Source organism: Fistularia commersonii, chromosome 15 (assembly GCF_037954325.1).
Source record: "Fistularia commersonii isolate RoL2024-O1a breed Wild chromosome 15, RoL_Fcom_v1.0, whole genome shotgun sequence".
NCBI classification, from domain to species: Eukaryota; Metazoa; Chordata; class Actinopteri; order Syngnathiformes; family Fistulariidae; genus Fistularia; species Fistularia commersonii.
Window position 1 is genome coordinate 10,087,838 of NC_141298.1, and position 21,322 is coordinate 10,109,159.

At 48.1% G+C, this 21,322-nt stretch overlaps 1 protein-coding gene across 2 annotated transcripts in view; it reads left to right on the forward strand.

The window, feature by feature from the left end:
• Positions 1-21,322, forward strand: part of rnf43 (ring finger protein 43) — a 93,537-nt gene that overhangs the window by 56,165 nt on the left and 16,050 nt on the right. For both annotated transcript variants that reach the window (XM_086160859.1, XM_086160860.1), the window contains exon 2: positions 4,091-4,204. In XM_086160859.1, coding sequence (XP_086016985.1) covers positions 4,091-4,204 — 114 coding nt within the window. The remainder of the gene's footprint in view (positions 1-4,090; positions 4,205-21,322) is intronic.

A 21,322-nucleotide genomic window follows, 5' to 3' on the forward strand; every position in this document is an offset into this window, starting at 1 on the left:
GTGACATGTTGTCCGCGGATGTGGTGACGCGGAACCATTAGAGGCTTTTACGCGACAGGATAAATTTGCTTTCCCCGCCGGCCGGGGCCGATCTGTCCATCTCGGTATTGTTTCCGACGTCTCCCGAAGGCGGGTCTTAAATGGGAGGAGCGGCGGATGATTTGGGAAGAGCGAAAAATACTTACGGATGTGCGCGATGTCACGTCCAGCGTGCCTCCCCAACCCCAGGGAGGAATTTGTTTGCGTCCGTGAAATGACCGCCGGCGTCCGAGAGCGGATTAAACAACCTGGATGTTTTATTTCCTCGACAAAACAAAAAAAAACCAGGCGTAAATATTTGGCTGAGATGCATCACATGTTTGCTGGGCATCGGAAGGAATTTTTTTAGGGGGAGTTTTGCACTCTGACTCTTTCGGACCCATCGAGATAAGCGTTTTGACGTTGTCGCGATGAATCCGTGCAACTTTATCATTCGTTTATCGACTATCTACGGCGTTTGCCTATCCCAGCCGTCATCGGGCGAGAGGCGGGAGGCCCCTATGAGCAGTCCTTCCGTCATCGTGACTCGGCGTGGAAGTGTATTTAGAGGCAAATACACACACAAACGTAAGACGATGCTTGGAAAAGATGTGGCTCAGAAGAACCTGCGTGTGTGTGTGTGTGTGTGTGTGTGTGGGCACGCAAGCCTGGAGGCGGGGCTCCATCACCGAAGCCCGTTCCTCTCCTCGCTCTCCATCTTCGATTTCACCACACGGCCTCATCGAAACGCATCCCGACGCGTTCCCTTTTCATCTCCCGATCCCGCCGCCGTTTTGATCACCCCCCCCCCCCCTCCCCCCCGCACGCCGCGTCCCGTCCAATCAGAGGTCTCCCCCGTTGCCGCGGAGGAGCCGCGGAGTTTGACGAGAGGTGCAAAAACTCCACTTTGCTGGCAACACATGAACCGGAAAGCTCCGCTCGCTGATTATTGGCAGATGAAAAAAGAATATCCGCAGGGGGAAAAGCGAGGGGGGAAAAAAAAAAATATTATTGACTTCTCACCACAGCTACTATTTAATTTCCCCCTCTTCTTTTTTTTTTTTCCCCCTGTCTATGTATTTGTTTTTGAGGCTGTAAGATTCCTGCCTCAGAATATTTTTGGGGCAGTCTTTGATTGAGCCGGAAAGGAATGTCTTTAATCGTGGCTACAAAGGAGCTGAGGGACATGTCCCCGTCAGTTTTGCAACGGATCTAGACAGATGAGGAGGAGGAGGCGGAACGGAGGAGTGAGCATTGTTAACAGTCTGTGGGGAACTGTTTGCGTGCCCTGTGGTTTCTAGTCCCTGTGAAATGGAGACTCAGTGATTTGGTTTCCCAGGCCCCCTTTTTTTTTTTTTTTTTTTTTCAGGCCACACAAAAAAAAAAAAAAAAAAACCCAAATGAAGACGTTTCTGTCTGTCCCCGTTGCCATTTCGGGCCCCGGCGGCAGCTCGTTTTTTTTTTTTTAAGTGGCACCGACGGTGGCACATGGAGATTGTTCACGGCCATCTGATTGTAAGCGGTGCGGGCAGGTCCAAAATAGAAGATAATGCTTAGTCTTGTCAGCGGCGCAAAACATAGACGCTGCGACCGATGAGGTGGTTGGCCTCGACGTTTTACTTTCTCCTGCAAAAGGAGAAAGTAAATCTTCGCATCCTAGCCCGCCTCATTTTCTTTGATCGTTATCTCGCGTTATTAGGCATAATTGCTCGAATTTGTGCGTCAACTTGTCGATCAGGAGGCGTTTGAGGAATGGATACGGCTCTCGCTCGCTCTGATTTTTTTTTTTTTTTTTTTTTTTTTTCCACGACGCCACTGCAATAACTAGCGGAGGTCATGACATCAACGACGTGGTGTCATTAAAGGATTTTTTTTTTTTTTAATTCTTTCTTTCTCTTTGTTAAAGGCCAAGCTCGACTGTAAGCCTCTAATTTGGGCCTAGTAAATGTGGACTGGTGGCTGGCAGCCGAGCCCGTAGGCCGGGCCTGAGGTTCGCGCCGTCGAGGGGCGACCGCTCGTCGGACGCGGGGAGGGGGGGGGTTCGGAAAGCCGTTCCGCTGCGTGTCCATCAACGTCTTTAAACGCGTGGCTCTTTGAGGGTTATTTCCAGGAAATTTTCCCGCCTTCGCAGCCGCTCCCTTGCAACATCCGTGGCAAAACCAGTTTCCGGACCCGCCGCGGATACCTTACCCTTCGTTACACCTACGGATGTCGTATCGAAAAAAAACCAGCGTCTCGTGGATCCGCCCACCGCTGTCATCTTCCCGCTCCCCCGAACTTCCTCCTCTCTCTGGCTCTCTCCTCCCCTGCATTGCTCGCTCTCTGACAGACATGCACCAGCCCTTTGCAGCGCATTACGTCAATCCCCCTGGACCAGGGTGCCAGCTGTTGATGTCACCCTTGGGTCTTTTTAATTTAAGGATTTCCGCTGGGCGAGATGAGGGGGGAGCCCTATGACCTCACCCCCGCAGCCACATGAAGAGGCCCACCGGGGCGGGAGGCCAGGACGGGCCCGAAACGGGGCAGGGTGGGGCGGGCTGGCTCGCCGCCGGGCGAGCGGCGAGCTAACGAGGATTAGCGTGGGAGCGACGGCGTAGGTGCCCCCCGTCGCTATCGCGTGAGCCCGCGGGGCGTTCGGCGGGCTTCCGCTTGTGATTCCCCCGTGCCCGTGACGGCTCGTCTGCGACTCGCAAACGCCCGAGCTATCCTTTGAGCTCTTAAACGCAGCCTTTCAGCAGCTACGAATTTCCTTCCTTTCAGAGAGGATCAAATGTTCCCCTCTCATTCTTTCGCTCCTCCAGCCTCGGAGTGGGAGTGAACAACGCCGTCTATGTAATTGATTTTCTAGGGTGCCGCAGTCTTTCCTGTCGGTACGATCCGCTCCGAGAAGGAAATGCCTTCATTTGACACATGAAAGCTCCCGTCCGCTCCAACTGCTGTTCGCTAATGGTGTGAAAACCCGGCTTTAGAAATCCCGGCTTTAGAAATCCAGACCTCCGCTCCGAGGGGCGGTTTTGAACATTCCTCTTGTTTTCACTCGAGGCTTCGCTAACTCCGCGCGTTTTGTTTTTGATGGATACGGGTAGATAAGCGGACGTGCCGAGAGGATCGCCGCGAGGAAGTCGGCCGAAGCTAGCTTAAAAATGCAGCGAGTCGAGTCGGCTATATCGCATCGCGACATTTGTTTACACTGAAACAGGACGTGCTACATCCCAGCGGGTTTATTTTAAGTACACACAGCAGCTCCGTCTTTCTTCCATCTACCTGAAGCCCACATAGGGAAATTCGATTCACGACACCGCTACTGTTTGCGCACCGGCAAAGAAAGTCGGTTATTCATGATCACAATTGCATTTTACCCGAATCACAATTTTACTTCCTTTGAGCCGACCGGCTGATTTAAAGCGGCGATGAAGATGTCGTACGCTTTTCTTTTTCAACAACAAAGCGAAACATTACATTCTTACATTACATTGCATTTTGCAAACGCTTTTATCCAAAGCGACTTACAATAGAGGACATAAGGTCTGCAAATACACTTGCAAATACACGATGCACAGGAAATATACAGAACAGTAAGCTTGGGTTAGTGAGTTTTTTTTTTTGTTTTGTTTTTTTTTTTGACAAAGACATACACAAACGTACACACACACACCGCATAGCCCGACTTGCCGAAACATCTTCGACCTTGACGCGGAGACGATGTTTAGCGCGGCAGAAACGAAAAGCAACGCGCGGAATTTCCGGACCTGAAACTCGTGATCCCGCGGCGCAGGTCTGTGTCGATAACCGGGCCGGCGGGAGACGCCTGACCTCAACCTGCGGGGATCTCGAGATCTTCATCGCGGTCCAGTTTTGTGAGATTTCGATGCAAATGTAAATCGAGGATCCGGCTTTTTTAGAGAGCAAAGCGGCACGGGGTCTCGGATGTGCCCTTCGTGGTGCCCTTAAGCCGTCGGGGTTTTTCGTTTTTAAGACGAGAGATGAGAAACAACTCCGTCGTTTTTTGTTTTTTCTTTTCCCGATTTATCGGATCGTAAAATATCTTCCGCTCTGTCCTCCCCCTCCCCAGTATCACCCGCTGTCTCTGTGCAACACGAGTGAAGATGAGCGACAGGACAGCGACTTCATCACCATCGTCAAGCTGGAGCACAGGGTTCCCCGATGTCTGCCGCTGCTCGATAAGGTACGCGTCTCACACACACACACACACATTTGTAAACTGAATTCCTGAACGCTCTGAGAAAGCCGCCCCTCCACGTGACCCCTGTGCCTTTCAGACACGGCTGCAGACAGATAAACCATCTCCCCATCTCGTGTCATTTCCAGAACCTTTTCCGCTCTTGGACTTAAAAGAGAGGACAGTATTTAGTGGGAATTATTTTGGCAGGGGCTTAATGTTTTGTTCAGGAGGGCCGATCTTTTGGAGCGAGGGCTTGGACCGGGGGGGCGGGAGGGGCTTAACTCAGAGCTATGTAGCAAGTGGCAGTGAGCCCTGGCTTTGGATATAAGGCTTTCAAGCCCCAGCTGTCACTGGTCCGATCCCAGCCAGCCGGCCGGCCGGCCAGACACTCTCCATTTCTGCTTCCCTCTAATATGAGCGTGGCCAGAACGCCGTGGATTCCACCCGCAACGGTCGATCGTATGCGCGACTGCGACGGCGTTGACCTAAATCTCCCCGGCGTTTAAGTATTCTACCATCCGCACATCCACGCGGCCTGGCGTATTCGAACTTTTAAGTAGTGTGATTTAAAACTGTTGCTATTTTTCCCCCTTTCTTTTTCAAGTGGTGACAAATTAGCAAGCAGGGAGTATATTTAGGGGACTGCCTCCTTTTTTTTTTTTTTTTTTTTTTTTTTTTAGCTCGTGTTTTCTTTTCCCTTAATTTAAAGCCATGTTTAGGAGCCGCCCGCCGTGGCGACGATGCCGAGGCATTCCCACACATTTCGCTCCGCTCCGTCCGTTTGTCCGTCCGTCCGTCCTCCCGCTGGCTCGGTGGGAACCAAACCGAAAAAGACGGAGAAAGAAAAGAAAAAAGGAGGGGTGTCACTCAAGGCTGACTCCAGAAAACAGTTTTGATTAAAGCAGTTATGGCAACGCCGTGTTGTTCCATAAACAAAACACGGGCCCTCGAACAAAAGGCTGCTGCTTCCGAGTGCTTCCTCTCTTCCCCGCCGATCCCCTTTGAAATCAGGAGAAGTGAAAGAGGGACACAGCCGGGGGGGGGGGGGGTTGTTGTTTTGGCCGTCTGGAAAGTATGTGTTGCAATAAACTCCACTCCGGCCACCTGCATCCTCGCTTCCTCGCCGAGAGTCAAAGCTCTTGGCCGCGCTGGATTTATTAAGGGGGGGGGGGGGATCGGTGGAGCAGCTGCCGTGGAGCTCCATCTCGGATGTTTGAATCGGACGGGTCGGACGGTTTGGACGTGCGGAGCCCCCCCCCCCCCCCAGCCTCCGGGCTCCCTGGACGGGACTTGTTTACAGTTTAGTCTGACTGTAACCTCGCCCCGCTGATCTATAGATACTCCCGACAGCCACAGAGGGTTCATGTTGCACCGCACACACACTCAGAATAGACCGTTAACCAAACAACGCGAAGCTCCGAACCTTGAAGGATAAGGTTACGTTGTTGTCCTTTGTTTTTATTTGGGTTTTCCGAGGGTCGACGCCGCGCGCACACACACACACACACACACACACACACACTAACACGCACGGCACGCTCCGGATTCGAACCTGCGCTCTGAGACTTTCTGTTTTTCCCAGAAGGGTTTCTCCGTCGCCCTTCAGCCGATTTCCAGGTTTGTGTCTTGGGTGTCTCCGCTGCGCTTTAAGAAACGTCGATTTGACCTCCCGGATCTAATTCATTCTCCAGATGAATGGAGGCGGTGCATTAGACCCTCAGCTATCGCCCTCTCCTGGTACTTTCACGCCCCACGTTCGAAATCAGCCCCCCCCCCCCTCCTCCCCCCCACAAGCTTGACATCTTTATAAAAAGTCACCTCATGAGTCGGATCACTAAAATCTTTGTTGTACTTTCCGGACAGCCTCAAAACCCAATTTAGGGTTTTAAAGCAGATTACACACACGAACCCTGTCGTATTTGTGCACGATTAAAATTTGAGGCGGACGCCATCCGGATCTCTAAAATGATACTTTTATCCGAGCTCTTTTGAATGTTACAACCTCATTTTGCCTTTCATACTGTGCTACTGACATGGAGCACAAATCTTTGACAGAAATAAATAGAAATAAATATGTGACCCTCGGAGCGGCAGATAACAATCTCAATGTTTGTTTCTTTGTTTAATAAAACCATTAGGAAAGGATTAAGAGGATAAACGTTTTTTAAACTAGTGTGACATTTTGGCACGGGGCTAAAAACGCAACGTTGACCGCCAGAACGTCTGGCGCTCTGCGGCTCTGCTGTCAGAAAGACGGCGGCATCAAAGAAGCGCGCTGAACGGGTCAGCTGATGGGAAGGAAAATTATGAATACTTAAAACTAATTATTGGTTATTAAACTGATTATTGTTACTGCCAATCCCTTGATCCATTGCTTGTGAACTTCTTAGATCGGAACCGATCCAACCCTGATAAGGCAGCGACTGGGTTGTGCTCGACAGGCAGAGATCGCTAGATCTCACATTTATCGTTCGACCGCAATTGAATACACGAGAAAATAGCTAAAGTTAAATTAAAAATATAGCGCTTGATGGCACCGCTGACACAACTCTGTTACTTTTCTGATATTCATAGTCCAAGTTGTTATCTGTGAAAAGAAAAATCTTTGGATCACATACATATGCATATATGTGTATACAGTATACCTTTAGGCAAAATCCGTGAAGTAGAAACCTTTATTTTTTTTTTTTTACAATTACTATACAATTAAATACTCTATTATACATCGCTGTAGTCGTCCTTGTGTTTTTTTCTTTCTTCTTTATGGAACGAACGGAAGATTCGTTAATTCCGTAATGCTTTTACCTTCCCTTAGCATGTCCAGAAGTTTAACTTTATCTGCGATAGATAGAGCGTTTTGTCAACATTAGGGGTTTTAGAGAAACTCGAAATCGTAAGAGAACTTGCACGTACGTAATGTAAATTTGGCAAGCTGTTTTAGGTACGTGTACATATTAAACTGCAACGTTATTGACGCACAGGTAGAGAAGAAGCGGAGTGACTTTTTAGCCAATCAGAATGCAGAACACAATGCACCATGCAAATCTGTGAAAAGTAAACCGCGTTACAGCGAGGGATCACTGTATACAGAGATGCAACTATTCACCCGCTCTGAGCATATATATTCACAAACACACACACACACATACACACACAAACATAAACACGCAGTGGCCAAAGGAAGTTTAGATTCAGTGGTGGTTGCTGGTACAGTAAATAAAAAATTGTGAATTCCAGTGGTATTAGCTTTATTTCCAACACAAGGCGAGACAACCAAGACTAGAGGCTTGCAGGATTTAAATATTTCCCCCTATCTGGAGTTTTAAAGGGTCCAGATCTTCTGTGTCCACCGCCGTTTGCCAGCCCCTATTCAGACACGGCTCCCTTTATGCAACTATGCAAAGCTCCAGTGGTTTTGCATCATTACACAACAAAAACTCAAGCGGAGGCCACCGGCCTCCTCTGCCAGCATGTTGTGCTCAAAGTGATCCGTCTGCTTTCCACTACCGAGCTTTTGGGGCTTTTCTTTTTTTTTTTTTTTTTTTTTTCTCTTCGTTTTTTTTTTTCTGTTTACACTAAAAAGCCTCGGAAAAGGTTCTCAAGTGAAGTCACAGAGCAACACATGACTCAACCAGCAAAGGTGTTGCATCAGTGCCAGGCCGCCGAGTCTAAACTCCACACAGGGCTTACTGTACTTTGCTCTGCATAAAATGCTGTAATGTATAAAGTTCATAGCGGTGACGGCCCTTTTTTTTTTTTCCACCTTTGGAAGGAAGAAGTGGCGTTTGAGTAGGAATCCGTAGTTTTGGTGGAACGGGCTCTCCGGGGTGTTTGGCCCGTGCCTGAACTTGCTGAGTGAAAAAAAAGGGCCTCGCTTACTGATTCAGATTCAAGGGAGTTCGATCCAATAAATCCTCTTTTCCTCGATCCGGGAACGGGTTTTCGTACGTGCGCATCGCCGGATTGCATTAGTCCGCAAGGGGTTTCCCGATGTCTGTCAAAGTTCTTGGAAAACAGGCCCCTTTGTGAGGAAAGTGTGTCGCTCGGAGGCATTCGGGGCGAATGGCGTGGACGCCGGTTGGCCGTACGCCGTACGTAAACCAGACGACTGGCTGAGGAGCGTGCACGTGATGTCAAGGGTACCGCTAGAAAACGTCTTTCAAAACTAGGTTTACAAGGCACCCGGCTATTCCGAGCACTTTCAGGTTCTATTCAAATCATCCACTAACTGAAAGATCAGGACATATTCTCCCATGTGAAAATCCACTAACATCTAAAATCTAAACTGAGCATTCGATGATGAACAAAATTACAAAATACAAAATTTAAATTCAATATTGATTTAAGATACTGTATACCTGAAGTATTTTGAAAGAAGCAGCGGTACTTGCGTTCTCCTGCTCAGAGGTCACAATTGTTCGGCACTGGATTCTATGGAAACTGTCAGGACGGGGTGACACGTGTGTGTGCGTGTGTGTGTGTCGCCTGCATGGTGTTCTTTGTGAAAGTCGTGTGTATTTTGCAAGGGCTTGAGTCTTTAAGGTGCAGAAGAAGCTTCGAAAATGTCCAATAAGATGAGCCCATTGCAAACTACGACAGCGATAAAAGCAGAACGGTATTACGTGTCAGCTTACACCTTACAATAAGCAAGACAACGCCGTATCTCACCTGAAAACAAATCCGAAAAACCCACGACCAACCGAGAGAACCGGTACCGCGGTTTATGAAAAACTCAAGAGCCGAGCACAAGCTGTCGGGGAACCGCACCGTGACGATAAGTCGCAAGGGGTCACGCCAGCGCTCCGGCGTGTCCGGGTCAGGAGAGTGACAGGAAGTGGTCGTGAACAAGGGAAGCCTGTCGTCGAAGGAATAAATCACAACACTCATGACGGTGTTTTTTTTTTTTTTTTTTTTTTTTTTTGGGCGAAGGTCTGCCACTCTGACCTCGGGCTATTCTTGCCTGGTGTTTTTTAGTAGAGGACGGCGGTGTCAGAGGTGGTGTGTGTGTGTCTGTGTGTGTGTCTGGAGGTGGGGGTGGGACGGCTGGACTGAAAACGCAACGGCCGCCTTTGGCTTTGCCTTCGTTTGCCGCGTCCAACATCTCCGGTTCATTGGAGATGAATCACTGAGGAGGAACACAGGGCAACATCTGGAATAGTGCGGACGTATCGGGTTTTTGAGGGTAAATGCAAAAAGCAGCAGGTACACAATGGACGTCTTGGCCGGTATGAAATGTGTCAGTATTTGCAGACCTCTGCGATCCCTTTGATTTCCCTCCCAAGAAATCCATTATTTGCTCGCCGGTGCCAAACGGTTGCATGGTTCTCTCTGAAAAGACAGAGACCATGATTTTCTCTCCCTTTCTTCTGCTCGGCAAAAATGGACTCCCGACTTTTTTTTTTTTTTTTTTTTTTTTTTTGGAACCCCGCTTGGCTAATAGAGCGGCGAGGACCTCTTAAATCACCATTTTAATTATTATACGTGAATCTTCTGCATTTTCTACTGTTTGAATATACGATGAACTGTTAATTAACCGCCTAAAAAGTGCCAAAGGCGCAGGTTCTCTTTCTTCCGGTCGGGTCAAATTCTCCCTGCTTTCTGTCTGATAGGTTGACAGGACTTTGATCGCTACATCTGAAATGCGCTTCGTTTCCAAAAAAAACAACAGAATAAAAAAAAGGTACCAAACCCCCCCTTCTTCCCCCACCCCCAGGCCTCATTACGGAAAAGAATTCGCCAAATATATATATTTTTTTTTTACCCCTTCAAACTAATCAGACTCTCAATCCCGGGCTCTGGAGATGTCGTTTCCCTTTCAGACTATCAAGACGAGCTAGCCGCGCTCTCCCTCCGACTGCGATGATGCTGCCTTCTCCCTCCCATTTCCTCCTGTTGCTAAACTTAGGGCGACGTCTGGGCTCGCCATATCAGTGTGAAGATAGCTCCCGAGTCCGCCGCCGTAATGGCCGCTCTACCCTTGATGTCATGTGTAGTAGATTAAACCGTCCCCGAGGTTTTGATTGTAGATGTGTTTTCCGGAGGCTTCCGTCTTTTATGATGATGCTGATATAAAACGGGAAACACACACACACACACACACACATAAGGTTGTTTTTTGTTTTTCTTTTCCCCCTTGGTAGAACAAAGGGTGCGTTGTTTTCGTCCATCCCCTCCTTTTTCCTTCATCCGACACAAGCACATTCGCAGCCTACCTGTTCCAACTAACTCATCTTGGCGGATTCGGACGCTTGAGGTTTTTGCTTATTTTTCTTTCTTTTTTTTTTTGTTTTTTTTTTTGTTTCGCGCGTGCACATATGCCTACCGACGCCTGAGTCCTGGTAAAGATTTTAAAGTCTGTCCATGTGTAGCGGCGGGATGTTTTCAAGAAATTGTTTTCTGTACTTACAAATGGGAGGTAAGCAGTGAAAATTTTAGGAGTCAAAATAGATTTGAGAATAAAAAATCAGCTCATTTACAACGAGTAACACTTTGGAAATTGTCATACTGATTTTTCATTCATCTCAATAACAGAGAGTGCAAATTAAAAATATACAAGTATTTCTGTACCTTATCTTGATTCGTGTCATTCTTTCATTAATCCGGGGGGGGGGGGGTTTAATTTATTTTAATATTTTTCTCGACTCTATTTTATCGTTTGTCCTAACTAAGACAATAACAAGGTTATTTTTGTTGACATTAAAACGCGTCCCCATCTGTCCCGGACGTCACATATCCACTCAATTTAAACTCTTTCTTTTAATTACAATTACTGACCGACGTTCATGACGTTCACGCATTCAGTCTTCCGGTTCATCCGGTTCAACCCATTTCTTTTTATTTTGTTTTGCAACAAAATAGGAGCGTCAAATCAAAGCCTCCTCCAGCCGAGTCATTCACCTCACTGATGTGCCGACAGCTGCCCCCCAAATAGTTAGTAGGAGACAATTATGTATTCATGTAAACCAGTTGTACCAGGATACTGGCACGCCTTAATGGTGCCTAAATGGATTTGAAAAATCTGTGAGAGGAGCCGCATCACAACATGAGCCCAGGTGTTTATCTCTATCAAGATGAAAACTTAACGCCGAGACGGAGCCGGGAGCGTGAAGTCGCGTTTTTTAATATCGGCGCCGGATGAGTCGTGGAAGCGCAACGGGGACGTTTCGGAAGAGCCCCCGCGCCGCAGGAATGTTATTCTAGTCAGCCTCCCGAAATGAACCTTAAGTCGCTGCTTGTTGACACGGGCTCGTGTGGGAGGGCATGTACGCGGCCTCCGGGAGATTTTCTGCTCATTAAGTGCAGATAGCGGGCGTATTCACGCCGCTCTTTGTTTTTATGTGCGGGTCCTCCCTCGACGGCCCGCCCCCCCCTACTTGATTGTCCGGTTGTTTGAGCGAAAACCTGGGCTGAGGTCACCAGCTGGTTGTATTGAGAGTTCACAGACACGGTGGAATCTGTGGGCGGGGACCGGGGCGGCAGCTCTACTGTACTTTTAACACAAGCTCCGGGATTAGCAGGCGTAGGAACAAGCCTTTATTACCGGAGAAGACCTCTCACTGAGAGCCGGGCTTTGTGAGACGCTCAACAATGACAGGAGTACTTCAGGTTCCCCTCCTCGGTGGGAAAGTGCATTCCTCTTTTTGTCACCACTTCAAAAACAAGTGGTGTGCTTTGCATTTAGCAGCCATGTGTGGTTTTGGCGACCTGTGTGTGTGTGTGTGTGTGTGTGTGTAAGACCGGGCGGTGGGTTGGGTGATGGAAAATGAAGGATTGAATTAATCGTGTTTGCTCAAGTGAGCAGGTGGGATACAGTGCGGGTACTGAAATGTCAGGGGCTGGATTAGGAATTAGGTCCTCTTGTCTGGCTGCCAAGTGGGCCGGGCTGCCGGGTAAGATATTTTTGACCTTTTGGGACACACACACACACACACACACACACACACACACACACATGCAATAAATGAAATTCTGAAGGGGCAAGAGGGGAGGAGATCCATCATATTTAAGCCAAACATGGACATAAACATCCCAGAGCAGGTGGGACTGGGCGAGTACATCTGTTAGCCACGGCGGACGTTGCAGCCGTCCAAGCCAGAAAGATGGCGGCGGGGTGAGACCCCGAGGGTCAGGGGGTCTGCAGGTCGGGGCTTAACAGATGTCATCTTGACTCGCGGCATTGTTGTCGTTCAGCTCGGTCCGACGCTGTCATCGCTCCCTACCGATGAGGTGCGAGTGATTTGCGGTGGCTCCCCCCCTCTTCTCACCCTCCCGGATCATCTGTCTGCTTAAATAAGTGGAAAATTCTTGGGCCTAAAGGTGGAAGCCTGACAATTAGAATTTAAGCTCTGTTTTTAAGATCCTGCAAACTATGCGCGCTCACCTGTACATGCTTTTGGAGCCGCCTGGTGGGGTCAGAGTGCGACTGCAGAAACAGATTTTTTTCACGAGAGTCCGGGGGCAGATCAATGTTAGCGCTGCAGCGACACACGTGTGTGTTTTAAAGTTATCCTAGCAACAGTGAGGATCGTGTATTGGAACCGCTGACTCTTGTTTCATGTACCGATGACCTTACCGATGTTTGTTTTGCTTCAACTTTACCCATAAATAGCACTTTACGGTGTCTATGAAGCAAACATCGCCCCTGAAATGAACTTAAATCAACTAAAATCCGATGAGAGAGAATTATTTAGATACAAGACAGTGTCGATCGCATCTGAAAACATCTTAAAAACACATTTCAGCGACTGTCCAGCTAGTGGAATGGAGCCGAGCCACCGTGTTAGATCCGAGAGCTAATAAATGAAGCGCGGCAGCCGGACCGCCGATCACACTGCCGTCACGACACACCGACCGTCACGACGGCGGATGCTAGCACCCGCGGGTCATCGCCTGCTTGATAGCACGTTAGCCCCTCACACCCGGGGTCACCAGATCCGGTCTGCTTCTGGTCTTCTCAAGCAGGTCGGACCCGGGTTACTCCTCAGGCGTTCGAACTCCAGCTGTTTCACCCGCGCGACGCAGCCGACGGCACGACGAGCCGCCCCTCGCCTTAAAAAAGGTGACATTTTCCGACGTACGAACCATTCCCCGGCGCGGCGCTCCACTTTTCTCACGTTTCTGCTCGTCCCCTTTTTCCCTCTGCCCACACTAGAATGACACATGCGTGGCCGTTGCAGGCGTGTAGGGTTTTTCTGGAGCGAATACAGTCGTCTCTAACTCTGCAGTCTAATTGAGTTTGACAGCATCGCCACAAAACTTTTATACACAAACAGTGAGATGTCTACATCTGCCGCACAGTGGAAAGTACCTCTCCAAAATAGAAGCATTTGGAATATCACCTGATGTGTGTGAATGAGCGGATTTCAGACTAGATGTCCTAACAAACTCGTCTTGTTTTTTGGGAAAAAAAAAAAAAAAAAAAACCTTTTATCCTTTTTTTAAACTTCGCTTTTATGTAAAAGCCAAACTGGCCGATCTTTTCCGCTCGCATCAAGCGATCGGCTCTGGAAGTGAGCTAATTTCCACGACGCGGAATTATCTCAGCCGTTGGACACGCTTGTTTTCAAAAGAAATGACAGTTAGCGGAGGATAAACTGTAACCCCTTTAACCTTCTAACGCCAGAAAAAGGATATAATGCTTTCTTTCACGCGACGCGGCGCCGTGGCGATGCATACAAGCGACAGGCTGCACTTTAGATCTGCTCACGTGAGCGCCTCGCACGCCGAACTCTTTATCTCCTCCCCGAAGGCTAGCATGCCGCTGTTTTGCAGAGCTGCTGCCGGCGTTGGAGAAGCGTCGGCGTCCCGAGGCATATTAGGGCAGCACATCTCTCACTTGTCGCTTCAAAGGGAGCGTGCAGGGGTCGGGGTCTCGTCAGGGTTTCGTCAGGCTGTCGTCGGCGCCGGGTAAACAAGGCCGGAGGAATATGACACCCTGAAAATAGAAAGCTGCGTAACGCGCGTCGAGAAAAGCGGAATCCGGGAACCGCGCTGTGCCAAATTGTGTTTATAAATATATATATATATGAATGAATTAATTCATACGGTCAGTTCCAGAGGTCCACTCAGCTGAGTGTGCGGTTTGCAGACAATGCGCCGTAACTGAAGCGGATTTTTTTGGCGTTTATCCTCTGGCTGGGATGCAATAACACGGCCTAAACGTTCCTATTGAACAGTGAGGTTTTTTTTTTTTTTTTTTTTTTTTTTTGTGCTTTTCTGACAACTGCGGCCGAAATTCAAAGCAAGTAAAAACTCGACAAGGTCACATTGAGCGAAACGGTGGCAGGAAGAGTTTGGGCAAATTAGAGAGTAGAAATGGAGGAGGAAATTTTAAATTTAAAACCCGGGACAAATGCCGCCGTCCCTTTTGAACAAGGTCTTGATTGCCGCAACTATTACTGTTTTCGAGGAGGTGCGTTTCAAGCTATGCCATATTTTGCGACATAACATGTGCAGCAAGGGTGGGGAGGAGAACATAGGCAGACCCAATAATAACAGCTTGGGTGTATTTATCCAAAAGCGCACGACTTTATCCAAGGAAAGTGATATTAAAAAGTGTTATCGTCGGCTCATGTTAAAAGTTAATCGTGCGATCCAAATAATTGCGCGATCCGTCCCACCCCTGTCAAAACAAAGCATTTCTCAGGCTGAGGCACTCAAAGCAAATGCACTTAAAAATCAGACTACAGCTCTTGTTGTCGTTAAAGTGCGGGTATGGGGGACAGGTGAGACTGACACGAGACGACACGTTCCGCACAAACAGGAATACCAGAAGGACACTTACACAACTCAAATCCTACAGCCTTGTCTAAATTATCATTTGATGTGTATTAACCCTCATGTTATGTTAAGGGTCAATTTGATCCATCGGGTCAATGGATGAAATGGGTCAAATTGACCCTTAACATAATACGAGGGTTAATGACGGGAATTTCGGGATATCGTTCCGCAAGGCGGCCCTTCGGATGTGGTCCGGACCTCCTCTGCAAGCGGGCGGCGTTAAAAATCATCTTCGTGATCGGGTAATCGTGCACGCGTTCGCGCCTGGTCCACGCGCCGCCTTTTTTCGGGGTCTCCTCGACCCACCGCGGACACAGAAACGGACCGGCTCTTCCTCATCTTTGCTCGTTCGTGTTTTTTCCGGCGACGCTCGCAAAGGCTTCATCCGTGATTCTGGCCCGGCGCCTGCAGAATTGAAGGCTTTTCTTTTCTCCGCAGTGATGGCAAATAGGATCATATGATGAGTACTTAATGGCCCTGCAGTTACAACTGTACTATATCACTGCCTCTCCCTGATGAATGAGGTGTTCATAGGGCAGTAAGTTATTATTACTGCAGTATAAGCCCTTTGATCGTCTCGCAGTTTGAACCCTGGAGTTTTTTAGTGGGATGCCTCTTCGAAATAGCTTAGCAGATGGGATCGGGCCCGGTCTTGTCCCTGCTAAGGAGACGGGAGGCCCAGAGGTGAGCGGAGACGTCACACCGCATCCTGGACGTTTGGCTCCTGGTGCTTAAACGGATGAAAATGGCTAATCTGTTCCTCCCCCCCCTTCCGCTTGCGGTTTTGGCAAGACGGGTCACGATTCTCGCACCCGCCGTTTGAGGAAAAACGTGCGGTTCTGTCCTCAGCGGCTGCCGCTAAAAATCGAAAAGCTGCCGCTTGAATCTCCATTCAGGAGCTGCAATAAAACATGAGATGTTCTCGGCCAGGACATTCCTCCATTAATGACAAATGCAAATGGTAAGCTCCGTGGTGAAACATGAAGTGGGAGAGGAGAAGCAGGGTATGTGCAGGCCTGAGAAACGTCCGCTCTATCCAACGCTCCTCGGGAGGTATCATAACTCATGGGTTTTGTTTACGAATTCCGATGGTTTCCTCTTTTACGCTTTTGTAATCAAACATTTTTAAAAACAGAGGTTGGGCTTCCATCAACTACAAATTAGTGGTGTCTGCTGCAAGTGGTGTCTCCTTTTTTTTTTCTTTTTTTTTTTTTTCTTTTTGTTTCGGCGTCTCGGTCCGGTAGCAACGCCAGCTGCAGTAACCGGGACGTTTATCGGCTCTTAATTGGTATAAAAATCGCTGCGAAAAAAAATAAAAAAATTGAATTAGCTCCTGCAAAATATGAATCCATTCACCGATTCATCCGCCACATCTCTTGCTCCCGGCGTCGGATATATAAAAGATGTGCGCACACACACACACAAAAAAAAAAAAACAAAGTGTACGCCTTTTCCCACACATAAACTGGTCTTTATTTCGTATTATCATTTTTTTATGTGTAGTTGCAGCTGTGGTCGCTGACTCATGGGCCGCTTTAGGCTTCCAAGGGCTGTTTGGCATTTTTATCTGCTGATGATTAACTAAGGGAGTGCCTAACATCCATTCATGGCTAAAGATGGGAGTAGGGAGTACGGCGCATGTGTGCACAATTTCACGATGGTTGAATTTTATAAAAGGCCTATGCATGCGCTTTGTACGTCGCACAAGAGGGGATCATGCGCGCCGCGTCGGCACTCTGTAGTTAAAAAACAGTGCGCTAATGAGATTATTAGGAACGCTTGTAAAAAAAAAAAAAAAAAAGGCTGCTCCCGGAAACCTGGGTTTTTACCTGAGCGGGAGGTTTCGAATGACCCTCTTTTCACCGAGAGAGCAGTAAACTGAATTGGGGTCGCCGTCAGGGAGGTGAGCGGGAGCCGAGGAGGTGAATAGGTTGATCCGGAGGAGTGGCGTCCGAGGCGGCCGGAGGTCAGGCCCGCCGGGTCAGAACCAGGACTGTTGACAGCAACATTCGCTGCTTTGATTTGACACTTTCCGTCCCCTTCCCTCCCCTCCTTTTCAATCTTTCTCCTCCCATTATTGTCATTTCTCTCTGGGTCTCTGCTCACCCCCCCCGCCCTCCCTGGTTTACCTACCTAATTCTGTTTCCACCCTCCCTTCCTCCGGTCTGGCACATCCCAGCTCTCATTGTGCACGCTGAGCCGCTGGCCCTCTTTAAGATCTGCATTAGAATGTTGTTTTTATATAGCAGCAAGCGGAGGCATGTGGAGCCTCTTTTGAACTGCTCTGCAAACAGATGGAGGTTTTCACGCTGCCTTTATGAGATTAAGTGAAACATTCCCATAAAAAAAAAAAAAAAAAAAAGACACCCCCCCCCTCCTCCTCCCCGCCGCCGATGCCCCTTCGCTTCTTTCTCTCTCTCTCTCTTTTCGTCTGTCTCATTTACTGTCTTTCACTTTCTCTCTCTTTTCTTTCTGTCTGGCCTGGGGCTTGGGCAAGGGCATGCCGCTACTGAAAGTGAAGTGGAACGTAGCCAGGTTTGTATTACCGATAACTGCCTCCCCGGGCAAACAAGCATCTCCTAGAGTTTGGAGGGAACCGGCGAACGGGTCTTGTGAGGCCTTCCACTGCGGGCAAAGGGAGGGAGTTCTTGTTTCTCCCCGCAGGATGAACCTGTTTAACTCTGACTCAGGTGGGCTAGTGCCAAGTGACCCCTCCCACCCTCCCACCCTCACTGGTTTTTAACAGGGGTTTGACAAAAATAAAAAGATTCACAGTGCAGACAGTGTCCCTGTACGGATACAATGGGACTATTTAGACTCAGATTTGCATGGCGAACATGCTTAACAGCTAGAAATCCTTTTAACTTTTGTGCTTTTGCAAGCTCTAATAACATTATCGACAAGTCGGTCGCCCTTGCCGAGGTCTGCATGTGACCCGCCATGACAACGGGTGGCGAGGGAACACCGGAAAGCGGAAGTGGACGTGACCCGGCGATTGAGGTTATGATTATAACGCGGCTACATTAAACGGATCGTCTGTTCTAAATCGGCTCTATTTATCTATTTATACAGCGCCTTTCCACTTCATCTGCTCTTAAAGCGCTTTACTGCGTTGCTTCGTTTGACTGTCGACACACACATTCACGCGCTGACGGAGGGGACGGCCTCCGAGCCAAACCATCCCGGCTCGTCGGGAGTAATTTAGGGTTCGGTATCTTGCACGGAGACACAACAATAACACCTCGGGAGGAGCCCGCCTGTCATAGCCTCCGTCTCCGATGACTGTTATTACTCCCGAGCTGGTATTTCTTTCATTTGAACCGGCCATTAAATGGCGTTTAACCAAACAGCTCGCCGCTGCCGAAAGGATTTCTATTCACCATACAGAAACTGTATGTTTATCAGTTTAGCATATGACTGATGAGGCATCATTTATACAAAGGCCAGAAGCCAGGATGCTAGAAATATCTCCCGTCGCTGGCGTTGTAAAGAAAACACTGCAGTGGTCTTGCAGGGAGCCTCGTGCGCACCCGCCGCGCCTGTTTTTCGGCACGTCGGCCGGACGGAGGCTTCGGTCCATTGGGTCACCGCTTCGATTCCAAACCAAAATATCTCCACGGAGGGTTCAGACAGATCGTTCTGATCCATAGGTTATGCGCACTCCCGACAGCCCTCTTCACTAAATCTGGATAGAAACAGTTACAATTAAGATAAAAACAGCCACATTCCACTCAAAAAAGGGCCTCCCTTCATTTCTGGAGCGGCGGAGCTACAGGACGGCTCAGTTACTCTCCCTGAAGTAAATTTCCTCTCATTTGTGGGAAAACACGTACGGCTCAAGGTTTAGTTTTACCTCCCATCCATTTCCAGTGCATTTAAAATGTTTCCCGTCCACATCACAGAGCGACTATATTTTCGAGTCATTTCGCTGTGGATGAGTAAAGAGGAAGAGCGTTTCTTCCAGAAAAGCTGTGTTTCTTGGTGTGGGTTTCTTGTTGTTTTTTTTTTTTTTTTGGACTAATTCTAGCCGTTGGTTAGGTAACCAGATATCACTGTAATGTTCACTGGACCACCGCCGTGCATCGTGAGACTATCGCCTGCATAAATGTAGCTTTACGAGCAAACACCTGCCGAACAGCAGCCAGCATAGCAGCCGTAGCAGTGGTCGGCATCCAATCGCAAACGCGAGATAAACCGAAACCTCAGTGCGCATTGATTTGTGACGCGATCGACAGAGCACGCGCGGCTTTTCTTTACTGAGAAAATGGCAAATGGCTAAAGGCTAGGAGGCGTGCAACAAAACACCACCATGTTGTAATAGCCAACATTTAAAATAGTCACGTTTGCCCTTTAAATGAAATATCTCCATTGTGTGGAGATACGTCCATATCTCCATTCTGCCTGAAGCAGAGAGCCTCCGAGCCCAAGGATCAAACGGCTTCGGGTCAATGAGCTCTGATCACACACACTTTTATCATTTCCCGTGATTCAGTCGGCCGTTTTAATCTTTCATCAGATGCTATCGGAGGACGCAGGTGGCAGGAAACAAATTATAATAGAATTAAGCAAACTGCCATAAAGCCGTGAGTCAGTTCCCTCAGATCGTCCGGGTTTGAATTAAAAAGTGACTTGCTTTTCGAAATAAATATAAGGATATGAGGATATTTATTCTTTTTTTTTTCAAACTTGCAACAGCATTTGCATATGTTGCAGGCTCACCGTTGCTGGAGTTTAATCCCGAGGATCAGCCAACTGGGCCGTAATGTTAACAAACAATGTATGGGCTTTTTTTTTTCTGTCATAAGCCCTGCCTGGTAGTTAAAATACACATTTAAAAATGTGCAATAATTGCTTCTCTGTGTGTTGAGTGACTGAACACCTGTGGGGACAGTCAAGGCATTTTTTTTCTTTTGTAGCTGCACCATAGAAATGATCATCCAAAATATGAAAAACAGTATAAAGCGAAATGTGATTTGCAGTGATTCGCAGCTGTGCTGTGTTCCAGTATCACTGAATGGCGAGTATATTAAAACCGTATATTTATCTTGTTGTACTTCATCTGCAAACGCTGTTTGTGCGCGCGTGTTCATTTGGTCCATTTGTCACTATGTCCGTGTGTGTGTGTGTGTGTGTGTGTGCGTTTGTGCATGCGTGTAGTTTGCTCTGCAGAAAGACACGGCTTACTGCATGGCCTGTTCCAAGAATGAATTCCTGGAAGCTTACAAGAGCTGTTGAATGAGATGGAGGGCTCAGGGCAGGAATGGCTGTTGGGGTGGGTTGGTGTTGTGTGTGTGTGTGTGTGTGTGTGTGTGTGTGGAGGGGGGAGCTTGCCTGTTGGGGGTGTCAGGCTCTCCCTTCCAAGCCTGATTAAATAGCAGGATGCTTTATGAAAACAAGAACATTATCTGTGTCCTAAAAGGCCAGGAAAGACCCTCTGATTGGCTTCCCTGAGTCTGAGTTGCTGAAAAATGGGGAACCTTCTTTTCTCTCCTTGAATTTTTTTGTTTTTTGGGCGGGTGGGGGGTAAAACACTTTTACACCGAGGAGTATCTCAAAGTGCTAGATTCAATCTTGACTGTGCACATTTTACCTAAACTGATCAGAGCCCTTACAAGTCATTTGAAATGAGAAAAAACTTTTTTTTTTAATCCATGCAAAACGACATCAGAAATGGATCTGAGCTGTGATTCTCTCAAACAGCGGTACAGATACAGACCGCAAGTCTGATGTCGGTCAAGTAGAATTTTTAACGATTAAGGTTGAATAAACACGCGAGTCGTTTTGCAAACCGCAAGTGTAAGGGGAAGTAAAGCGAAGCTGAGTTAGGGGTAAATTAGCTGATTGCGCGGAGCCGATATAAACATTATTTGGGGAGTTTATAGCTATTTAGGATAGCGGTATTTACCAAGCTAGTGAATTATTTTCAGGCAGAGCGCCGCCGGCTGGAGGGCCACTCCCGCTCGACTCGCCTGACCGACTTGAGTCCAAACAATAAAGAGATATTGGCTCCGCTCGCCGATGGGACAGCTTCTCCCGTGGCTACTTTTCATAGCCGAGGTTTCTGAAAAGGCCCCCGAGATGTTTGGGAAAGTGAGAAGAAAGCACCAGAGGCGGAGCGCAGTATGTTTATGTTCCCCCGAGAGATCAGAGGGATCCGTACATCCAGGGATCTAACTCTCCCTCTTTACATCTCGCTCTCCACCATGTAACCCAGGTGGTTGACTTAATCATACGTATTACAGTCAAGTGCCGCTATAATTAAAGCATATCATGATAGTTACGGCTGTAAATATTTTTAGAACTATTCACGTGTTTATACAGCTTTTGTAAATTATAGTGATT